The sequence below is a fragment of the Symphalangus syndactylus genome, chromosome 1 (assembly GCF_028878055.3).
Source record: "Symphalangus syndactylus isolate Jambi chromosome 1, NHGRI_mSymSyn1-v2.1_pri, whole genome shotgun sequence".
NCBI classification, from domain to species: Eukaryota; Metazoa; Chordata; class Mammalia; order Primates; family Hylobatidae; genus Symphalangus; species Symphalangus syndactylus.
This window is the reverse complement of record NC_072423.2, coordinates 92,632,516-92,654,909: the sequence shown is the minus strand read 5'-3', so window position 1 is coordinate 92,654,909 and position 22,394 is coordinate 92,632,516. Positions and strand designations below refer to the sequence as shown.

General features: G+C 49.1%; 1 protein-coding gene and 1 pseudogene across 16 annotated transcripts in view; one reads left to right on the top strand and one right to left on the bottom strand.

Annotated features, from left to right (window-relative positions):
* The window catches only part of MARK2 (microtubule affinity regulating kinase 2), a 73,300-nt gene that overhangs the window by 9,482 nt on the left and 41,424 nt on the right, over nucleotides 1–22,394 (bottom strand). For 15 of the 16 annotated variants that reach the window (XM_055296937.2, XM_055297543.2, XM_055297089.2 and 12 more), the window contains 10 exons: nucleotides 6,194–6,373; nucleotides 5,898–5,951; nucleotides 3,252–3,300; nucleotides 2,859–2,924; nucleotides 2,702–2,772; nucleotides 2,426–2,482; nucleotides 1,411–1,647; nucleotides 843–962; nucleotides 642–741; nucleotides 452–564 (listed from right to left, as the gene is read on the bottom strand). In XM_055296937.2, coding sequence (XP_055152912.1) covers nucleotides 452–564; nucleotides 642–741; nucleotides 843–962; nucleotides 1,411–1,647; nucleotides 2,426–2,482; nucleotides 2,702–2,772; nucleotides 2,859–2,924; nucleotides 3,252–3,300; nucleotides 5,898–5,951; nucleotides 6,194–6,373 — 1,047 coding nt within the window. Of the gene's footprint in view, nucleotides 1–451; nucleotides 565–641; nucleotides 742–842; nucleotides 963–1,410; nucleotides 1,648–2,425; nucleotides 2,483–2,701; nucleotides 2,773–2,858; nucleotides 2,925–3,251; nucleotides 3,301–5,897; nucleotides 5,952–6,193; nucleotides 6,374–12,729; nucleotides 13,113–22,394 lie in introns of those variants that run through there. The other variant, XM_063642404.1, reaches the window with a different exon arrangement.
* Nucleotides 18,999–19,097, top strand: LOC129461207 (uncharacterized; annotated as a pseudogene).

Here is a 22,394-nt window from a genome sequence, read left to right as displayed (position 1 = left end):
GCAACAAGAGCGAAACTCCGTCTCAAAAAAAAAAAAAAAAAAAAAAAAAAAAAGGCAACAGACTCAAGCTTCCCATCAGACACACACACCCACCCACCCAGAAATGTACACTTCCAGATACAGAAAGAGACACAAAGATATCTAGATCAACGTAGAAGTGCTAGCCAATGACCTAGACGTATCTAATCAATGCAGACTATCCTAGATCAACTCACCCGTATTGAAACTCTGACCCAGTCCCACACTGACCCTAACCAGCCTTCTATTAATTCACTCATGGAGATCAGTGAATGGGCCAGAGGACCTTAGACACCAAAGCTGAGGCTTAAAATTGGTGAGCAGAGAGCACACCTACTCAGAGATGAGCTTCTGCCCTCAACAAGTGTTAGAAGCATGGGTGCTACTGACAGTGAGGCTGGCCAGGTCAGAGAATGGAGCAGGGAGCACACACCTCGGAGCTCTTGTAGCCCAGGAGCAGATAAGTGGCCATCACCTCGTTGTATCTCTGGCCCACCAGCGAGTCCTGGATCTCTTCCCGTGTATAACCCATGGACACCATCAGCTCTGCACAGGGGGACATACAGTTAAGACTGGCCTCAACTCCTAGGCAAGCTTAACCTCACAGCCCGGCACAGCCTCACCTGTCCGCCGGGGGTCCTTGTAGTCAGGGAGTGGCTCCACGTAAGGCTTTAGTTCATCATCTTCGTGACCCACATTCATCCATCGATCTTTCATGATTTGCTGGGGAACACAGAGAAAGACAAAGGCAGGGGGAAGAAACTCAGCTGGAAAGTTTCTGTGGGGACCCCAGGCCCTTCCGCCAGTTGGGCTCCACTGCTCACCTCTAAAGTGCCTCTCTTGCTGGGATTAAGAATGAGAAATTTCTTAAGCAGGTTTTCACAGTCCGTGGACATGTAGAACGGAATACGGTATTTTCCCCTCAGTACCCGTTCCCGCAGCTCCTGTAGGAGGATCCAGGGTTAGAAAATTGAAATCACCCCAAGGCCAAAGGAAGAAACCTAATATCCAAGATCCTGAGAGCTTAAGCCTGGCCAAGCAGACATAAATGAAATATGGAAGAAGGCAGACAGCCTGGGGAAAAGACACCTCACCAGAGAGGCAAGTGAAGTCAAATACCCTCGTACCCTCTAACTTGACCAGTCCGAGGCCTGCAATCCGGAGTGCCTTGGGGGATGAACACACACACAGTTTATCCCATCTTTCGAGAAAGGAACTGAGGTTATTCATTCCCAGGTGCAGAAGGCCTTTGACTGCTGCTACCTCAGCAAGCCCTTCTCTGAAGCTTTGGCTCGGGACAAATGTAGACAGGTGGCAAAGGCGGGAGGTCAGGGCTAAGACCAGAGGCCGAGAGGAAATGAGAAGCAATAAAAAGCTTGCACTTCACTCCACCTTGAGGTTCTGTCCATCAAAAGGCAGGGATCCGCTGACCAGTGTATAGAGGATAACTCCTAGGCTCCACACATCCACCTCGGGTCCATCATATTTTTTGCCCTGGAAGAGTTCTGGGGCAGCATAAGGGGGACTGCCACAGAAGGTGTCCAGCTTGTTCCCAAAGGTGAATTCATTGCTGAAGCCAAAGTCTGCAATCTTGATGTTCATATCAGCATCCAAGAGCAGGTTTTCTGCCTGGGAGGTAAGATGGAAAACATCAGGGACCCAAGTGAACCAGACTAAGGCCCTGGGCAGGAAGGAGCTGAGGGGAATGGGAGAACAAACGGAAAGTCATCTTCAGTCTCAGAACTTTCTCCACCAATTTCAGGGCAGGGCTTCAATCAGCATGAATAGGCTGGGCAGGAGGAAGGCAGTGCAGGCCACTCCTCACACGAGCAGCCATGGGAGAGATGGGATCTGAAGGCCCAGAGACCCTATGAGCTGTGCAAAGCTTCAGCATCAGGCCCAGGTTAATCAAATCATGTCTGTGAGGACTCAGCAGCCAAGAGACCCACAGGTGTCCTCAAACTTGAGTATCTTGGTAATGGAGATGGTATGTGCGTGCCTGCCTGCAAAGCAGCTGGAATACAGCTGTGGAACTTTCAGCACTCTTCCCTGGGTCAGCTACCAGGTTGCCTGAAAGACCGAGAAAGCCTGGAGTGTGCCTGCCTCGCTTGGCAGCACTGAAAAGTGATGTGCCAAGAGGTGAAATGGCAGAGGCCCCCTGCTCAAGGGCTGGAATGGAACCCGAGGTCAAGCCACAAGGCCTCTATCAGAGGCAGCCCTAGGGGCTTTCTGGTCATCTCAAAAAAAAAAAAAAAAAAAAAAGAAAGAAAAAAAGAAAGAAAAAAAGAAAGGCTGGAGTTTCCTGGAACACTCAGGGCCTGATGGTTATTGATGGTTTTATCATGGAGAACCAAGAGGCAACAACCTGGCCCCCACTCAAAGGCACAAGGAGAAGTGCATGCCTTACCTTTAAGTCTCTATGGACAATAAACTTCTGGTGACAGTACTGCACAGCAGACACTATCTGAAAGGAAGGAAGAAGGGTTAACCCAGGGGTGCCTGAGGGTGGGCCACGGGGGCTGACAGAGCAGTGACCCTGTGACCCAGTGCTAACCTGCCACATGGATAAGCAGAGCCCAAAGTACTCTCCAAGGGCCACTTACAGACAGGCAGCTTATCCTTACATGTCAAACCCCAAAAGGCAGAGGTCAGGCCTAGCTCCTACGGAGGGAGTCACACCTACCTGGCGGAATTTGGCTCGAGCCTCTTTTTCTTTCATCCTGCCATGAGCCACTAGGTAATCAAATACCTCTCCTGTAAGAGACCAGGCAGGGATCTCAGTCAGAGCTGGCTGGAGGTGGAAGAAGTGGGGGCACAAGAAGAGGCAGTTCCACACCTACCGCCACTAGCGTACTCCATGACAAGGTAGAGCGTTTTCTCAGTCTCAATCACTTCAAATAATTTAACTACAAGAGAAAAGGCCAAGCCTTAAGTCAAGAAGCAAGAGGGGCCACATACTGCTCTTCAACATGTCCAGGAGCATCCTAGGAACGAAAGTCTCCCCTCCTTTAATGATCCCCCACTCCCAAGAACAAGTTCCTCTCATGCCAGCCAAACTGCTAAGGACAGCCCAGTGTGCCAGAAGGGGAGATGGATTTTGAGCTGAGCTTCCCCAGGGGCATCCTTGAAGACTGCAGCCTCCAGAAGGCAGTGCGCCTCCAGGAGAAGATGACATGCTGGAAAGCAGTGCCTTGCTGTTGGGGAAGAAGAAAGAAATGACAACTTGTGCTCACCTATGTTGGGATGATTCAAAACCTTCATTATTCTTACTTCGCGGAATAGCTGGAAGATAAAATACCAGGGGTCATGCTTGCCCAACTTGCTCCCCTCAGGTCTCTCCAAACACAGTCCCTGCCAGGATTATTTTTTCCCAAAAAACCAAAACCAGGCAGAGAAAAGAAAATAGGGTGGTTGTCTAGCTCATGCCTGGCCTTCCCCATGGCTGGGAAGTTGGGGAAGCTGGAGGAGGGCTGGCTGTGGGGACGTGCTACCCGGGATGGCATCAGGATGAGCCAGCCATGCCCTCTGCTGCGTCTACCAAATCCAGCCCCAAAACAGCAGGCGGGTTTTGGCTGGGTGCCTCTACTGGAGGGAGTGTGAGCCCATGTGTGTGAATATTCAGAACCTGAGCTGCTGCCTTGGTTCAGTGACAGTACACACCCCAGCTTGGTCTGTGTAAAGGGGTGGTAGAGCACCAGAGGGGGACCTCATCATTTTCTGATTTACAGTAGTCAGAGGGCTCTGTTCTAGGGGATAGGCCTTTCCTTCCTGGGCCTCCAGGGTGGTGACAGAAGAAGCCACTCCTATATATAGCTGATGCCAATTTTAATCAAATCCACCTCCACACACTCACGCTCTCTTTGTGAAACAAAACCAGGGGTTCCAAACCATGTATTTCCATAAAGAAAGATGACAGAAATGAACTCCTTCCCCTCTGCGGGGGCCAGAGAACTGGAGGTGGGGCTTTTTGTAATTTCAGGCCTCATCACTTGCACAAAGAACAGAACTAGTTTTTGTTGTTGTTTTTGTTGGGGGTAGGGGAAGCCCTAATTCAAGATATGGTTTATGGAATTAAGTGAATACATTTGTTTCCCCTTTAATGATGCCCCAGAGCCTTCCTGAGCTAGAAAGGAAAAGAAGAAAAAGGCTTTCCAATCCTCAGGAACTCAATGCTGACCTTACCCTTTATTAGGGCGTAGGTTTTTCTTACTTTTTTCCCTGGTCCAACAGATATTTTGGATGAAGAGGCAAAAAGCCTGGATACCACCCTCTGGGGCAGTAATGGGGAGCAGCACTGAAATGGGGCCAGAGGCAGCTGCCAGGGCTTCTTCCCCTGAGGCTCCTCACCTGGCATGGAAGTGACATTCTTCTGGGAGAACTTGGGGTTTTCTGGGCTCATCTAGACCCCTGAGGGGGCTAGCTTCTTCAATGTTCATTTTTCAGGGATCATTGCTGAGATCACATTTTTGGCCAGAATCAGACTGGCTTTAGTAACAAAGAGTCTCAAAAGGTTTTGAAAATGGCTCTATTTGTCTGGTGTTGGTGCCTTTCAGAGAGTCAGGAAGAATTAGGGAGAAAAACCAAGAAGAATTAGGGAGAAAAACAAGGTCGGGAATAAGATGGCTTGGTGGACAGGCAATTATTACAATGGCAGGCTAGACTGCTCCCAAGGCCAAATGGCCCACCCCACGCTGACTTCTTCTTCTGTGGGGTTGGAGCCAGGATGTCATGAGCAGCCCTTTTTCCCTTCCTCCTGGAAAGCGCCAAGCAGGGACACCCTGGTGATGACAACAATGTTTCCACTGAACTGAAGAACCCTTGAAGGGATCCCAGGGGTAACAATAAGTAGGAAACACCTTGGTTCTGGCTATTTGCACGTCGGGGGAACAACTCATCCACTCTAATTCCATGAGCATTGCCCTCAACAACAATCCTCAGCCGCTACTCCTAAGGTTCCCAGTATCACTGTATCTGACTCTGTTAGCACAAATCATGCCTTCTCCTAACTCAACTGCCACAATATGCTTACGGAGAAAGTATCTGATTTGCCACAAGATCAACAGAACTAGGTTTTCTTCAGAAAATTTGAGCTGGAGCTCATTCTCTAAAAGGTAGCTGGCACAGAACCCAGGGGCAGGTTCCCTGCTTCCTCTTATTCTTGTATTTCTAAAGCCATTCCCCTGGATCATTCCAGATCTTGAAGTAGCTACATGTGTTTCTAGTAGTGGCTACAAACATGTGTTTTTGCATAGGGCTGGCCACAAGCCAGAAGATAACAAGATGCAGGAAGTAGGTCAGACAGGTAGGCCAAGTGGCTGGGAATGAACAGAAAGACTTCACAAGAGCCAGTGCCTATGGCCAGGAAGCCCACTCAGGAGGAGTCACCACAGAGGATCCAACTAAAGCCCCGAAGGTAGCAGAGCCATGGGAGGGAATGGTTGGGGGGTGGTGAGTGAAACGGCCAGAGAATTTAAATTAGGAATTCAAGAGAAGGTCTAAATGGGGTCAGTAGATCATTGACCCCAGAAGACAGATTTAGAAAGGGACAGGAGGGCTGGGGGCAGTAGTTCACGCCTATAATCCTAGCACTTTGGGAGGCTGAGGCGAGCGTATCACTTGAGGTCAGGAGTTCACGACCAGCCTGGCTAACATGGTGAAACCCCATCTCTACTAAAAATACAAAACTTAGCCAGGTGTGGTGGCGGGCGCCTATAACCCCAGCTACTCGGGAGGCTGAGGCAGGAGAATCACTTGAAACCAAAAGTCGGAGGTTGCAGTGAGCCGAGATTACACCACAGCACTCCAGCCTGGGCGACAAGAGTGAGACTCTGACTCAAAAAAAAAAAAAAAAAAAAGGACAGAAGGTGCCATGTGCTTACTTTCTGGAGGCTAGAGGAGTTCAGTTGAGTCTTGTCAATGATCTTCACAGCTACCTGTGGATGAGACAAAAAGGCCCCAAATCACTTCTCTGAACAGGCGAAACCCAGGATTCCAATCTACTTCCTCCTTTATATTTCCTACTCCTTTTCATCCCACAGCTTTTTGCACCCCTATATCTCAGATCTCATTTCTGCTGGATAAACAAGAGGTTGGCTGCAGTAGTAGTCCCATCACCACCTGCTGGAGTGTCAACAGGGCTGGGAGGTGCTGCTATGTCCCCAGTCCCAGTCCTCACCTCTTTCCCGGTCAGGATGTGTCGGGCCAACTTCACCTTGGCAAAGTTACCCTTGCCAATGGTCTTGAGGAGCCGGTAGTTTCCAATGTGGGGCTGCTCATCAGCAGAGGTGGCTGAGTTGCGGCCCCGAATCATGTTGGACTTACTGCTGGGCTTGGAGTCAAGGTGTCCCAAGGTGGGCTGCAGGATGGAAACAGAGATACCATTACATGCTACACATCCAGTCTTCTAAACGCTCTCTGCAAAATATGTAAGGGATGAGGGTGCAGGGGCAGACTCCAGGGGGCTGGTAGGCATGTGAAGAATCATAGGGCAGAAGAAGAAAGGAGAGGGGGCTGAGATGACAGCCAGTCTTCACTCCAAAGGAGCATATCATAAGGTCCAGTGCCCAGGTCCTGTGGGTAGCAAAGCTCAGGAGCAGAGCTGTCCCATCACTGGCTCCCTGAACCTCCACTGGCAACACAACAGCTCGTCTGGTTCAGGAGGGAGAGCCGGTACCCCGCCTCCCTCCATGCTGCCTGTGCACAATGCGAGAAGACTGCATCTCAAAGTCACAGTAGCAACATGGTCATAACTGCTTCAACGCCCTCATCGCCACCCAAAACTTACATGAACCTTTATTTTTTATTTATTTATTTTTTTGAGACAGAACTTTACTCTTGTTGCCCAGGCTGGAGTGCAATGGTACGATCTCAGCTCACCGCAACCTCCACCTCCCGGGTTCAAGCAATTCTCCCACCTCAGCCTCCCGAGTAGCTGGGATTACAGTCATGCGCCACCACGCCTGGCTAATTTTGTATTTTTAGTAGAGATGGGGTTTCTCCATGTTGGTCAGGCTGGTCTCAGACTCTGGATCTCAGGTGATCCGCCCGCCTCGGCCTCCCAAAGTGCTGGAATTATAGGCGTGAGCCACTGCGCCTGGCCATAATAACTTTGTTGGGTAGAAACGCGGTAGCCCTTCCTGCATCGAAAGACTACATGGCCGGAAGTCGAACCCGAGTCTCCCGCGTGGGAGATGAAATTTCTGCCGCTGAACTACCAATGCCCCCACTGAACCTTTATTATTTATCACTTTACATTTATTTGCCGTCTCCCCCAGTAAAAATGGAAGCATGTGAAAGCAGGCATATATTCTTTATTCACTGATACATCCCAGCACTTAGAGGGACTAGCTTATGTTTGCTGCTCAATGAATACTTGTACAATGAAAGAACTGAACGATTAGGTCTGAGCAAGGCAGCAGTCTGCCGTGCTCTGCCCTCCTGGCTCAAATGAGGGGATGAGGAAGCAGAAGCTACAACGACCAGCACTGAACAGGCATATAAACATAATACAGGTTGAATATCCTTTATCCAAAATGCTTAGGACCAGAAATGTGGCAGATTTTAAATTGTTTTGGATTTTGGAATATTTGCATATACATAATCAGATATCTCAGGGATGGGACCCAAGTCTAAACATTTATTTTTCATGTGTACATTATATACATGGCCTAAAATTTCATGACATTTTAAAATAATTTTGTGCATGAAATAAAGTGATTGAATTTTGATTATAACCTGTCATATGGGATTATGTGTAGAATTTTCCACTTGTGGCATCATGCTGGCATTCAAAAAGTTTAGATTTTGGAGCATTTTGGCTTTTGGATTATGGATGTTCAACCTCTACAAAAAGGGTATGGTCTAGACAAAAAACATACATCTATGTGAAGACGTGTACATTCCTCAAAGTGCTAAACACAGACTGTGAGCCAGCAATTCCGCTCCTCAGTATATACAAAAGAGAAATGAAAACAGAAATCCACAAAAAACCTGTAACCAAGGTTCACAGCAGTATAATCCATAATAGTCAAAAAGTGGAAACAATTTAAACAAACGCAGCATATCCTTACCGGGGAATATTGGTTGGCAGTAAAAAAGAATATATGCTACAACACAGAAGAAACTTGAAAACAATGTTGAGTAAACAAAGCTGGTCATAAAGAACCACATATTGTATGATTCCATTTTATGAAATGCCCAGAACAGGCAAATCTGTAGAGACAGAAAGTAGGCTAGTGGTTGCTGAGAAGGATGGGGGAAATTTAAGGGTGAAAACTAAGGAGTATGGGGTTTCTTTTTGGGATAATGAAAATGTTCTAAAATTGATTGTGGTGATGGATACACAACTGTGAATTTAAATTTCAAATGGATAAGCTTATGGTATGTGAATTATCTCTCACTAAAACTGTTCAGAGTCTGGGCCAGGCAAGGTGGCTCATGCCTATAATCCCAGCACTTTAGGAGGCTGAGGCAGGAGCATCACTTGAGGCCAGGAGCTCGAGAGCAGCCTGGGCAACATAGGGAGACTGTCTCTACAAAAAATTAAGAAATTAAGAAATCTTGGGAGGTTGAGGCGGGTGGATTGCTTGAGGTCAGGAGTTCGAGACCAGCCTGGCCAACATAGTAAAACCTTGTCTCTACTAAAAATACAAAAAATTAGCTGGGCGTGATGGATTACAGGTGCCTGTAATCCCAGCTACCAGGGAGGCTGAGGCAGGCTTGAACCCAGGAGGAGGTGGTTACAGTGAGCTGAGATCGCACCACTGCACTCCAGCCTGGGCAACAAGAGTGAAACTCCGTCTCAAAAAAAAAAAAAAAAAGTATTAAGAAATCAACTGGGTGTGGTGGCACGCACCTATAGTCCCAGCTGCTCTGGAGGATGAGGCGGGAGGATCGCTTGAACCCAGGAGGAGTTCGAGGCTGCAGTGAGCCATGATTATGCCATTGTACTCCAGCCTGGGTGATAAAAAAAATATGCAGAGTCTAGTCTAACTCCTGATTAGAGCCCTGGTTTATGTCTCACAAAGAACATCTGGAGCGATCGCTCCAACATACTGCAACAAAGCATATGAGGCAAGAGCCTCATCCCAGAACCACCCAGAGCTGCCTTGGAAACTTCAAGGAAACAGTTTGGAGGGCAGCAGGGTGACCAGAGGAGTGCGAGTGAAAGTTCTTCCTTTCACGGCCCCTGCTGGCTGTAAGTGAAGCACTCAAAAACCACAGAGAAAAAGAATGACTTGCTACTACCCAAGGAACTGTCCAGCATTCCTAGACAAGAAGCTTGCTAGCTCAACCAGATGCTTTTCAGGCAGAAACGACAGCAGCAAGTTAAGTACAGTATCCTGATTCTGACATTTCCCCTTCTTCATTGTGCCCATGTAGGGCCTTTGCATAGTAGCTGCAGGCTGTCTTTTGGTGAGCTGTTTGACCAGATCCAAGAAACACATGGGGCTGGACCTTGGAGGAGGAAGATCCCATGCATTTGGTAGATGTTTGAAGGGGGAGGCTCCTCACATCCCAGAAGAGGCCCTTTTAACTTCCTTCCTTCTCTCTTCCTCATCAACCTTTGCATCTCCATGAAGCCCCCCAGCTCTTACTGTCTGCTCATTCCAGCCCACAGGGCTCTCTGGTGCTCTGTTCTCCATGCACCCTATAGCTTACCTAAGCCTGGTTGGTCCTTGAACAGTGTCTGCAAGACAAGTGGATTTTTAAATACCTGCTTTTTTCCCTTCCAAAAGAACTCTAGGGTTCACACCCCTTGGAGAGAAGGGCATTTCTAGGCCCTGCTGGCACCTGATTGGGCCAGTCTCCTGAAGGGTACCCTAGCTCTGTCCAGCAGGGTACTGAAAGCCTGGTCCCCTCAGTCTACCTTTTTCTCAGCCCCATCCTCCCTTTCAGTGCTGCTAGACTGCCTCCAACCCTACCCAGTCTGCCTAAGGGGCAATGAACAGGAAAAAAACCTTCCTTCTGCCCCAACTCCTACTAGAGGAAGATGGGTGGGAAAGTTTCCTTGGCAACCTCTAGTTCACCTTCTAAGTTTGTTGTCACTCCCTGTTTCTCCGAGGATATAAACCCAAGGCAGCAGGAAGTGTGACGGTCTCTAAGTTCTCAAAATCCAGACCAGGGATTTAGCATCTACCTGCAGACTTGGGCCTTTTGCCAGCTGAGACCAAATCTGGGCATCCCATGCCCATCCTGAGCTCTGCTCTGCCCATCCCTCTTGGTGAACCGAGGGGCTGGTCTGTGTGGCACAGCAGGTCAGCGTTCCCTGCCTGGCCCTGCTGCACACTGGGCCTCAAGGAGCTTAACAACCACAAGCAAGATTCTGCCATTCATTCTCTTCCTTTCTGGTTAAGACTGTCGGAGATAAACTGCCAGGTTTCAAATCCTAAATCTGCCACCTACTCAGCACATATTAACTTTATTATTATCATCAACATCATCAAGCCAGGCACAGTGGCTCATGCCTTTACAGGCAGCACTTAGGGAGGCAGAGGCAGGAGGATAGCTTGAGCCCAAGAGTTCAAGACCTGCTGTTCACAAAAAGGAAAAAAAAAAAAAGAATATATTTTAAAAGGCAATATAGTGAGACCCCGCATTCACAGAAAGGAAAACACACACAAACACAAAAAACCCCAGAACAAAACAAGTGTAACATCAACATTATCAAGAAGGAGGTGAGACTATTACAAATGGGGAAGAGAACTACCCAAAAAACGACCAGTGGCCAATATTGCCAGACATCTGTGCCAGGCAGGATCCTGAGGAACTCTGCAGTCCAACAGAACCAGGTTCAAGTCCTGGCTCCCCCACCTACAAGCTTTAATTTCCTTATCTGTAAAGTGGCAATAAACATTCCCTACTTTACACAGGTAGATGAAAGAATACATGTAAAACGCCTTATCCAGTGTTCAGTAAGAGCAACCATTATGTCCCCAAATACTGCTGTCTGCCAATCCAGAAGTCTCACTGTCAAAACAACCTTCCAAATCGAAGTTGAGCCCACTAAGCCAGCTACAGCTCAGTTGGAGGCTGACAAGAGATGCTATGGGCCTTTCTGCAGAAGGGGCCAGGTTGAGTGCCCGCTCTCCTCCAGACCTGGTGAAATGCCACACTCCCTCAACCTGTTGCTAGCCGACACCAGCACCTCTAGCCTTCAAAAGAGGGAAGAAGGAGAGTCAGGAACTCAAGACACGGTGGCTGTGAAGGGCTGGTCCCATGCTGGGTATCCAGCACAGGGAAAGAGAGGAGGTTCTGCTTGTTCAGGAGCCAGAGAAGCAACAAGCACTGGTGCTTGCTCTTTGATCCCCTGCTCCAAAGTCACCAACCCCCTTTTCAGGACTGAACCACAGGACTCCAAGTGCTCAATCCTTCCCTTACTTACCCCTGCACCCCCTCTTCTATGCTGTAAGATGTCTCCCACAGCAGGGATGTGAGCCAGGGTAAAGAAGCAAGCCGCTGGGAGGAAGCAGAGAAAAGAGAAAGAGAAAAGAAAGGAGAAAGTCTCCAACAGAAATGCTTCTTGGGCCAAGGCCCCAAGTGAGGCAACTTCCTCACCTAGCTGCTTCCCTGAAGGATAAAGAGGTAAGAGTATGCAGTGGCTAATATGGACAGAGAGTTTCCCTTTTTTGGTTCTGGCTGCACCATTCAGCTTGGCCCTGGGTCTCACCAACAGGATGGCGGGCTGAGGATTAGCTGCCCTGCTGGGCCAACTCAATAGGACCTGGTGAAAGCCACGCTCTCCCCTCTACCACCATCCTCCCTGCTTATAGTAAGATGTGGCACACCAGGCACTCCTAAAGCTTTGGCCTATATCATACTCCACGCAGGCCCTAAAGGATGGAGGAGGCCTGTCAAGAGTAGCCCCTATGGCTCTCAAGTAGCCTTTAGAAAGAATAAGGAGTCACCCTGCAAGGCAGTTATTTGGAACCAAAAGGCAAACCAAGCAGTTATTAAGCAGGCCTGATTTGGAAGTAGGGCTGCAACAACTTTGGGGTCTGCTACTGAGAGGAAGAGAGAAGGCAGGACATGGAAGAGAAAATAAAAAGATAGTTTTGCCCACTGGGCCTGTCAGGCCCCTTCCGCCTGGGATCTCAGACTCGGCCTAGGCGTGTTGTCAGGCTTGCCCGGAAGACAGCCTCCACCCCGAGAGGCCTGGCGCTGACTCAGGTAGGCAGGGCTCCTGCCCTAATGCTGGAGGCTCCTACCAACAGTTGTCCCGTGGAAAAGCTCATGCTTTGGGGCTCTGCATTCAGGGCTGGCCTCAAGTGTCCTTTGGCTTCCCGAGGGCTGAGAAGGGGCCAAACCAGGAGGGGTGATACTCCCTGGCCAGAAGCAGAGTAAGCCAGGCACTATAGAGTCAGGGGAGAAAAGTGTCCCTTGGGCACCAGCCCTGGGCGATGGCCCCAGATCCTAGGCTCCCCCTCACTGTAGCACCGGGGCATCCTCTCTGAGGCCTCGGGCCTCTGCTTCCTACCAGCCCCTCTTTGCCCACTTGTCAAGCCGCTTGTTCTCAGGGGAGACTCTTCTGGTATGTGCCCCCTCTTCCTTTCCTAGTCAATGCCTCTTCCACATCTGGACACCTTCCCATGAATATTACTATGCTGGACTCAGGCAAGGCGCCCCTTAGCAGCTCTCTAAAGATCCTATGTTTGAGGTGAGAGGGTAGAAAGAGGAGGAGGCAATCCTAGAATAAAAAGGGGGACAACATACCCGACTGGAGAAAGGGAAAAGGACTACCAGCGACTTCCATTCAGCAGAGCCCACAGCAGAACCTGTCAGGCAGCGAGGGCAAAGTACAGAGGCCGGGAAGAGCCAGGCCCAGGGCGGGGGCTGCCGGCTCAGCCAGCCACCCTTACTCAGCCGGAGCAGGCGACACCTTCTACCACCTCGTCAGTGAAAAGTAGCTAAGCAGCCAGGCCGAGCGGTTCCTGCCTGGGAACCTGGACGGTGTCGCAACCGAAACCACCACTAGCAGAGAGACTGGGTTTGGCAAGGAGAGCAACAGGGACAAAGCCCCGCTGGCTTCTCAAGGGCCAGAGCCTGGTGGTCAGGAAGTACGTGCAATTCCAGGACAGTACACCAGAAGCAAGGTGGGAGGGAAGGGGCAGGAGGGGAATAGGGCAGGAAGGGAGACAGAGAGAGAAAGAGGCGGGTTTAGATCAACTTCCTTCTCCCCTCCCCCTGCCTCCCTCCCCGGAAGTGGGCAGCCCCACCCTCCCCAAGGTGCTTTGCTGGGTAACAGCTGGTGAGAGGGTGAGGAGACTCACTGCAGCCACGGCTGTCATAAAACCCTAGCTCACCTGTAGCAGATGGGACCTGGGTAGGGGCAGATGACTTTAACAAAGCCTCCAATAGGGCTGGGGAGGAATATGTGTGACTCAGATGTGCTGACCCAGAGTGGCGGCCCTGCCAAAGACCAGCAAACCACCCCCTCAAGAACGAAGTGGGGAGGAGAGTAAGCAGAAACCAGCAAGCTGACAGTGGCGGATGGACCTCCTACTTCCTAAAAAAGCAGTGCTTAACCTTGGAAACATGCACATTCCACTTAGACACAAAACATTTTGAGCATACTTTCAGGGAGTTCGGGGACTCTGTAAAGCCCCCTAGAGGTCTATGTTTTCTAGATTAAGAGCCTTTACCACTGATAGAGCATTCTATCAATGAAAAAATCATGTTTAATCCTAGATTTTGCCCAAAAGCTAGAAACAATCCAAATGTCCCTTTTAAGTTCCTTCCAGCCCTGCTTCTGAAAGTTCATCCCTAGGTTCTCACTCACCTCCAAGTTTCCAGTCACCAATCCCCTGCCTTACCTTCAAAACAACACTGCTTTCTCAAGGAATTCCAAAGGCCTGGGATTCCTCACACCTTCCTCCTGCTAAGCCCCCACTATCTGGGCACATGGTGAGCACGGGACAAGCTGGATGTCTCTCATCTGGAGAAGACTCCCTTCCAGACCAACGACCCCTGTCTATGTGCTGGTTGCAGCCTTGCCTCTGATTCTCAGAACAATTTCTCATTCATCCCCTATTCTAGGCTAGGCTCTTTCTCATTAAGGAACTCTGTGACCTTCTCATGTTGGTAGCCATTAACCCTCTAGGGAAGGGCAAAGCTTCCTCTGTGCTCTCACAGCACTTAAGCATATATCCCTGCAAGACCATGCTACTCAGGAGTGGCCAAGAAATGTTTGCCTTACACATGAGCCCTGGCCAACAGATTCAACATTTCTGATGCTACTGTATGTCCAGCGCTTACACTTTGTTTTCTCCAAACACAGACCCACAGGGTAGGTAGTCTCCCTGTTTTCCATTGAGAAATTGGCATTCAGAGGTTATGAGACTTGCCCAAAATCTCACAGCTTCTCAGTACAGAGCTGGGGCCGGAGCCCAGAGCTTTTGTCACCATTTCAGCACTCTGCTGTTCTTGACAGTCAGTCCCCCTTACCAGTTTCTCATCAACCCTTCTTGATGCCTAATCGTGCTCTCATTTCCCCCAAAAGATAAGCCCCTGGCTCCTCCTCCAAAAGCTAGGAGGCAGAAGGTATGAAGACTCAGGAAAGGTGCTCGGGACAATGGGAACGACAATGTTTGATTCAGGCCAATGGTGGAGTGCTGTTTAAAGGCCTATCCCAGTGGTTCCACAGCAACCCTTCATTTTCCCAGCCCCCTAAAAGTAGGCCCTGACTTCAGTGGGCCCACTGGATCCTGGGCTCACGCTTGCCTGGGCCCTCTGGCCCTTCACTCACTGGTAGACTGAGAACCAGAGCAGGATCAAACAGCTTCATTTTTCTAGTCCCTTCATTTTTCTAGGGCTTTGCCATGTGACAGGACTGTTTCCTCAATCCTATTTGTGGGAGACAGTAAGGGATTTTGTAAACTGAGGAAATACAAAGCACTGACTTCAAACAGAAAGGCTGGGAAGAAATAGGGTAGGATTTAGATAAAAAGCCACATGGGGGCCGAGCATGGTGGCCCCCACCATGTAATCCCAGCACTTTGAGAGGCCGAGGCTGGTGGACTCGAGGTCAGGAGTTCGAGATTAGCCTAAGCAACATGGCGAAACCCCATCTCCACTAAAAATACAAAAATTTGCCGAGCGTGGTGGCATGCACCTGTAATCCCAGCTACTTGGAGGCTGAGGCATGAGAACTGCTTGAGCCTGGGAGGTGGAGGTTGCAGTGAGCAGAGATTGCACCACTGCACTCTAGGCTGGGCGACAGAGTGAGACTCTGTCTCAAAAAAAAAGCCACACGGGGCTGAGCACTGTCGCTCATGCCTTAATCCCAGCACTTTGGGAGGCCAAGGTGGGAGGATGACTTGCGCCTGGGAATTTGAGACAAGCCTGGGCAACATAGTGAGACCCTCTCTCTCCAAATTCAAAAATTAGCCAGGCATGGTGCCATGGGTCTGTAGTCTCAGCTACTCGGGAGGCTAAGGCAGGATAATTGTTTCGGTCCAGGAGGTGGAGGTAACAGTGAGCTATGATTGTGCCACTGCACTCCAGCTTGGGTGACAGAATAAGACTCCTCTTTTATTTATTTATTTATTTTTTTTGAGATAAGAGTCTCACACTGTTGCCCAGGTTGGAGTGCAGTGGTGCGATCTCGGCTCACTGCAACCTCTGCTTCCCGGATTCAAGTGACTCTCCTGCCTCAGCCTCCTGAGTAGCTGGGATTACAGGCGCCTGCCACCACACTCAGCTAATTTTTTTTATATTTTCAGTAGAGACGAGGTTTCACCATGTTGGCCAGGATGGTCTTGATCTCCTGGCCTTGTGATCTGCCCGCCTTGGCCTCCCAAAGTGCTGGGATTACAGGTCTGAGCCACCACACCCGGCTTTTTTTTTCTTTTTTTTTGAGATGGAGTCTTGCTCTGTCACCCAGGCTGGAGTGCAGTGGTGCGATCTCGGCTCACTGCAACCTCCGCTTCCTGTGTTCAAGTGATTCTCCTGCCTGAGCCTCCCAAGTAGCTGGGATTACAGGTGCGTGCCACCACGTCCAGATCATTTTTGTATTTTTAGTAAGATGAGGTTTCACCACCTTGGCCAGGCTAGTCTTGAAGTCCTGGCCTCAAGTAATCCACCCGCCCCAGCCTCCCAAAGTGCTGGGATTACAGACATGGGCCACTATGCCCAGCCTCTTTTTTTTTTTCGAGACAAGGTATGACTCTATCACCCAGGCTAGAGTGCAGCAGCACGATCTTGGCTCACTATAACCTCTGCCTCCTGGGCTCAATCCATCCTCCCAACTCAGCCTCCCAAATAGCTGCAACTATAGACCCATGGCAATACGCCCGGCTAATTTTTGTATTTTTTGTAGAGACAGGGTTTTGCAAGCTTGTCCAGGCTGGTACTGAACTCAACAATTCAAGTGAACTACCCACCTTGGCTTCCCAAAGTGCTGGGATTATAGACATGAGCTACCATTCCCAGCACAAGACTCTGTCTCTTAAAAAAAGTCATGTGCCTGTGGCAAGTCCCTATTTATTTATTTATTTTTAGACACGGTCTTGTTCTGTTGCCCAGGCTGGAGTGCAGTGGTACGATCTTGGCTCACTGCAATCTTTGCCTCCTGGGCTCAAGTGATCTTCCTCTTGAGTACCTGGGACTACAGGCATGGACCACCAAGCCTGGCTAATTTTTGTATTTTTTGTAGAGACAAGATTTCTCCATGTTGCCTAGGCTGGTCTCGAACTCTCTGGGCTCAAGCAATCCTCTCACCTTGGCCTCCTAAAGTGCTGGGATCACAGGAGTGAGCCATTGCGCATGGCCATATGGGACATCTTGTAACTGGGAGTTGGAGTCCCTTGTTTTTTTAACCCTTCCTCCCTCACTGTATCCAGAAACCGTCTTTTCATCCTTTGATTCTGAGCAACTATTGCTATCAACTGCCAAGAGTCAATAAACCAGAGGAGCATTCAGTGTAGGAGAGCTTGTAAAACTGGCAGGCACTCACCAGTGGAGAGCCTGGATGCTCCCACCCCCAAAATTAACTGTGACTGTAAAACTTAAGAAACAGCCACATTCCTTTACTATCCTATTGTAGATGGGAGGCAGGGGCTGCTCCCTCTTTCCAGCCAGGGTAAGAGCCTCCCTCACAAAGGATAACCAGAAGAGCCTGCAACTTAAGCACAAAGCCAAAACCAAGGTGGTTTACTGCCCTTTAGCTCTCTGAGCTGCAATCCTCACCACAAGGCAGGAAGATCAGCACTGCAGCCTGGGCCATGAGGTGGGGCTCCCCCAGGACTCAAGCCTGCCTGGGAAAAACCTGACATGGCATAAGAGGTGAGAACAGAGAGCAACCTCCAGCTCACTCTCCTTCAGGCCTGGAAGCCACAATGCAAAGAGCACTCTCCAAATCTCCTCTGTCTTCAGAGCCACTTGAAATGCTGGGCTCCTCTTGAAACTAGATTCTACTGAGCAACCAGGGTTTTAGAGGCTTCCAGGACCACTTTCATCCCTGAGAATTTGCTTGCTGGGGTCTGGTCGCTAAATCCCCAGCTACTGTTGCCCTAGCAAACCTTTGTTGAGCAGTACTCTGGAGCCCTGGCTCCAGTTGCAAAGCTCAGTGAGATATGGCTTCTGCCTTCCAGAAACTTAGAAGAGGTAAACTATACAGAAAACTTAATATAGTCGCTCTGTCCACCTCTGTTGCTTACCAGCTGACTGAACATGAGCAAAGTGACATAACTTCTCCAAATCTGTTTCCTCATTTGGGACATAAAGATACTAGCTGTACCCATTTCACAGAATTAGAGTGAAGATTAAATGAGAAGATCTGGCCAGGCGTGGTGGCTCACGCCTCTGATTCCAGCACTTTGGGAGGCCAAGACAGGCAGATCCCTTGAGCCTAGGAACTCGAGGCCAGCCTGGGCAACGTGGCGAAACACAGGCTCTACAAAAAAAACACAAAAATTAGCTGGGGTGTGGTGACATGTGCCTGCAATCCCAGCTACTTGGGAGGCTGAGGTGGAAGGATCACCTGAACCCAGGGAGGTAGGCTGAGGCTGCAGTGAGCCGTGATCACACTGCTGCACTCCAGCCTGGGTGACAGAGTAAGACCCTGTCTCAAAGGAAAAAAAGAAAAAAGAAAATCCATGTCAGTGTTTACCATAGAACCTGGTGTTCAGTAATGTCTTGATGACGTATTCTATTATTATCTAGCTTCACTTTTGGGTAGGAACCATTGTTTCCCATCTCCAAGGGTTCTCTGGGCTCTGGGAAGAGCTACGATACCTAGAAATTTGACTCTAAGTACCAGTAGAGCTAAGTTGATTCCTGTCATCCTGGTATTCCCTCTAAACAAGGAAAAGTCAAATTCTTGCCATGGCTGGGCAATCAGGCAAAGAGGACCCTCTTTCCTAACATAAAACCATCCTGCAGGAGGAGTAGGTGAATGACATGGTGCCCATGCCTCTGCCCTCTGTGTGGCCCAGAGGATGATGACAGTGGTCCTGCCAGGGTTCTTCCCTTCTTCATCAGTTCCTTAACTCCCTCCTCCCAGAAAAGGTCCATGAAACAACTGACATACCAGTACCACACGGTGCCAAGGGCTGGGGGAAGCTCACACTGCCAGCCTTGCACTTTATGCGGTTCCTCCCATACCAGTGGGTTACCGTAACCATGGAGACCAACAAGTTCCTCCATATCACAGGAGAGCCAGCCTGCCAGTAGCCCAGGGCTCTGGGGGATGGGGGTGGTGGGGGTAGACAGAATGAAGCCAGCAGCATAGAGGTTTGGCTCACTTTACAGAGGACTGTGGGGAGGTAGCAGATCCTAACCAGTGCAGCTGAGGTGGCTGGGCTTCCTCCTAACCTCGTTTTCTTTGCCTAGTATGTATGTTCTTGGCATATTTTCTGGGCTCTCTAGACACTGGGCTTTTCTTCCTAGCTCCACTGCTGTATACTGGGGCACCATATATGGTATAGTAGTGAAGGGTGTCATTCTGGAGTTAGACTGTAGTGATAACCCAGCTCCACCACTCTGTACATGCACATATACAAAAAACTGGAACAATAAAGAGAAGATTAGCATGGCCCCTGTGCAAGGATGACACACACATTTGTGAAGCATTCCTTTTTTTTTTTTTTTTTTGAGACAGAGTTTCGCTCTTGTTGCCCAGCCTGGAGTGCAATGGCGTGATCTCGGCTCACCACAACCTCCGCCTCCCGGATTCAGGTGATTCTCCTGCCTCAGCCTCCCGAGTAACTGGGATTACAGGTATGCACCACCACGCCCGGCTAATTTTGTATTTTTAGTAGAGACAGGGTTTCTCCACGTTGGTCAGGCTAGTCTCGAACTCCTGACCTCAGGTGATCCGCCCAGCTCGGCCTCCCAAAGTGCTGGGATTACAGGTATGAGCCACTAAGCCCGGCCCATATTTTTTAAAAGATTAAAAATTTTATTATTTCAGGCTGGGCATGGTGGCTCATGCCTGTAATCCCAGCACTTTGGGAGGCCGAGGTGAGCGTATCACCTGAGGTCAGGAGTTCGAGACCAGCCTGGCCAACATGGTGAAACCCCATCTCTACTAAAAATACAAAAATTAGCAGGACATGGTGGCACGCACCTGTAATCCCAGCTACTAGGGTGGCTGAGGCACGAGAAACTTGAACCTGGGAGGCGGAGGTTGCAGTGAGCCGAGATCACACCACTGCACTCCAGCCTGGGCCACAGAGCAAGACTCTGTCTCAAAAAAAAAAAAAAAAAAAAATTATTATTTTGAATAAATAAATAAAAATAACAAGAAAAAAGAATGGGTCAGAATTGTAGTACAAAGAGCTACCCAGATCTACACATACTAAAAGGAAAGTGGTCATCTATCCTACGTGCCTTCCTATGATCCAGGTAAGTCCTCTTATCCCTTGTTTATCTTAAATCCAGACACTGTCTTAGCTGGGAGTGGTCACTCACTTCTCTAGACTCTCAGCACTCTATCTGTACTCTTCATTTCTTCTTCTTTTGTGAGATGAAGTCTTGCTCTCTCGCCCAGGCTGGACTGCAATGGCACAATCACAGCTCACTGCATCCTCAAACTCCTGGGCTCAAGGGATTCTCCTGCTTCAGCCTCTCGAATAGTTGGGACTACAGGTGTGTACCACTATGCTCGGCTAGTTTTTTATTTCATTTTTTTTTGTAGAGATGGCATCTTGCCATCTTGCCCAGGCTGGCCTCAAACTCCTAGGCTCAAACAATCTTCCTGCCTCAGCCTCCCAAAGTGCTGGGATTACAGGCGTGAGCCACCACACCCAGCCCCATTAATTTCTTGTTTGTGTCCTCATATCTTAACCCCCTCATGCTCTGACAGATCAGAGCCAGTACCTCCCTCACCTTCATATACCCTCAGTGCCCAACGGTGCCCACACCTAGCTGGCCCATGTTACAATACTTAGGGAATAAGAGAGGCACATGGCCAGGCTGGTCTCGAACTCCTGACCTCAGGTGATCTGCCTGCCTTGGCCTCCCAAAGTGCTGGGATTACAGGCGTGAGCCACTGCACCAGGCCAGGTCTGTCTTATTCATGGCCCAGAACAATGCCCAGCACATAGTATTCAATAAAGTACTGAATGAATAAATGTGCACAAATGAATAAATAAGAAAACATGTTGCAGTGTCTTCATGACAGTCTTTGGGACCAAATGATAACCGATAGCCCACATCAGTGTACTCTGCAAAAAATACCCATGAGGGTAGTGAGCCATGAGATCCCCTATCCCAGTGATGGATGAAAAGTGAGTGATCACCAAGGTGAGCTGGAGACAGACTCAGAATATAGGCACAGCCAGGGACCAGCAGCGCCCATCCCACTTGCTCCCCTGAATCAAGCCCTAGCCGTCCTTTCATCAGAGGGAAAACCCTCTCCTTCAAACTTCCTGCTGCCCATGACAACCCCCAGGTCCTCCCACTTAAGACAGTTCTCTCTGCCTCTCTACATTTAGTTTCTCTACTGCTTTGCTATCAAAACCATTGTGTCTTGCTGTGACAATGAATGCAACTCGAGCCATTCTAAGAGCTACCAATTGGGGACAGACAGTGACTTGTATAAGAATCTAGGAGACAATTATTTATTGTTTGCCACACTAAGAGTTCTGCTTTGATATTTCTTACTTGAACCAATGTACTGACTCTAAGGCCCTGTTAACTCTAGGGTGTCAAAATAATTTCATCCATACACACCTGCCTCCTGTCCTGCTGCACAAATCAGCATTCCCACCCTGCCCCCAACCCCTCCCCAAACTGCCTCCTGTTACAGAAAAGCAAAGGAACTAAAAACGGCAGCTGGGGAGCTCAGTTGACTCACCCAGCATAATCATCTCCTCCCAGAATCTCCCATCTTCTCCTGGGGTTTTTGCCAACACAAAGTGAAAAAGAAGCATGAGATCTTAAAAAAAAAAAAAAAAAAACTCTCAGCATTTATGCAACAGTCTTTCTACCTGGGTACAGATTTAACCCTTTGTTTCTGCCCTTTCCAGTGTGGTTTCCTTAAAACTTGCTTGTATGCTGAGGATAAGATCCAGCCTGGAGCTGGGAAACAGGCCTTCTAGACCCCCTAGTCCCAGCATTGCTTCTGGAAAGTGCAGAACAAGGCATGTGCCTCTTCCTGCTGCATCTTTCTCTGGAAGTGAACAAATACTGCCTCCCTACTCCTCCAGTTTCAAAGAGGGAGTTGAATAAGGAGGAGGAAATGTCAGAAAAAAACACTGGGACAAAGTTTGTTGCTCCAGAAGTCACCATGGCCAGAGGTCAGAGCGCATCAGAAACCACCCCAAGGCTGTCACTGCCACACTCACCTCAGAACTGTCTCCTTGTTGGGCCAGGCTGCAAAGTGACTACTCCACTTAAATGACCACTAAAAATCCAACTGGCCGATCTTTCTAGAAGCAAGCCCTTACTGGGCTGCTCCTGCTGAAGGGAGAGGTGCTATCTTTCTCCTGCAGCAGATCATTAAAAAACCAAGCAGGAGAGGGCACCATAGTTGTAGAATGAGGGCATCCTGTTTCAGGTGCTACTGGACTATGGATCAAATCAGCTGACATGGAGAACCCAGACAAACCTGCCCCTCAAGGCAATCACAGAAGACAAGGGTAGCTCTCCAGCAACCTTTCTGGGTAGGAAGAGGAGGGTGCTTCTTTTTTGTCATTTGGCATATAGGAGGACAACTTACTTGTATGATAGATAGTGCCATGACCACAAAATATGATTTTTTAAATGTTTTTTTTTTTGAGACAGAGTTACTCACTCTATCGCCCAGGCTGGAGTGCAGTGGTGTCATCTCAGCTCATTGCAACCTCTACCTCCTGGGTTCAAGTGATTCTCCTGCCTCAGCCTCCAGAGTAGCTGGGAGTACAGGCGCTCACCACCAGGCCCAGATTATTTTTTTT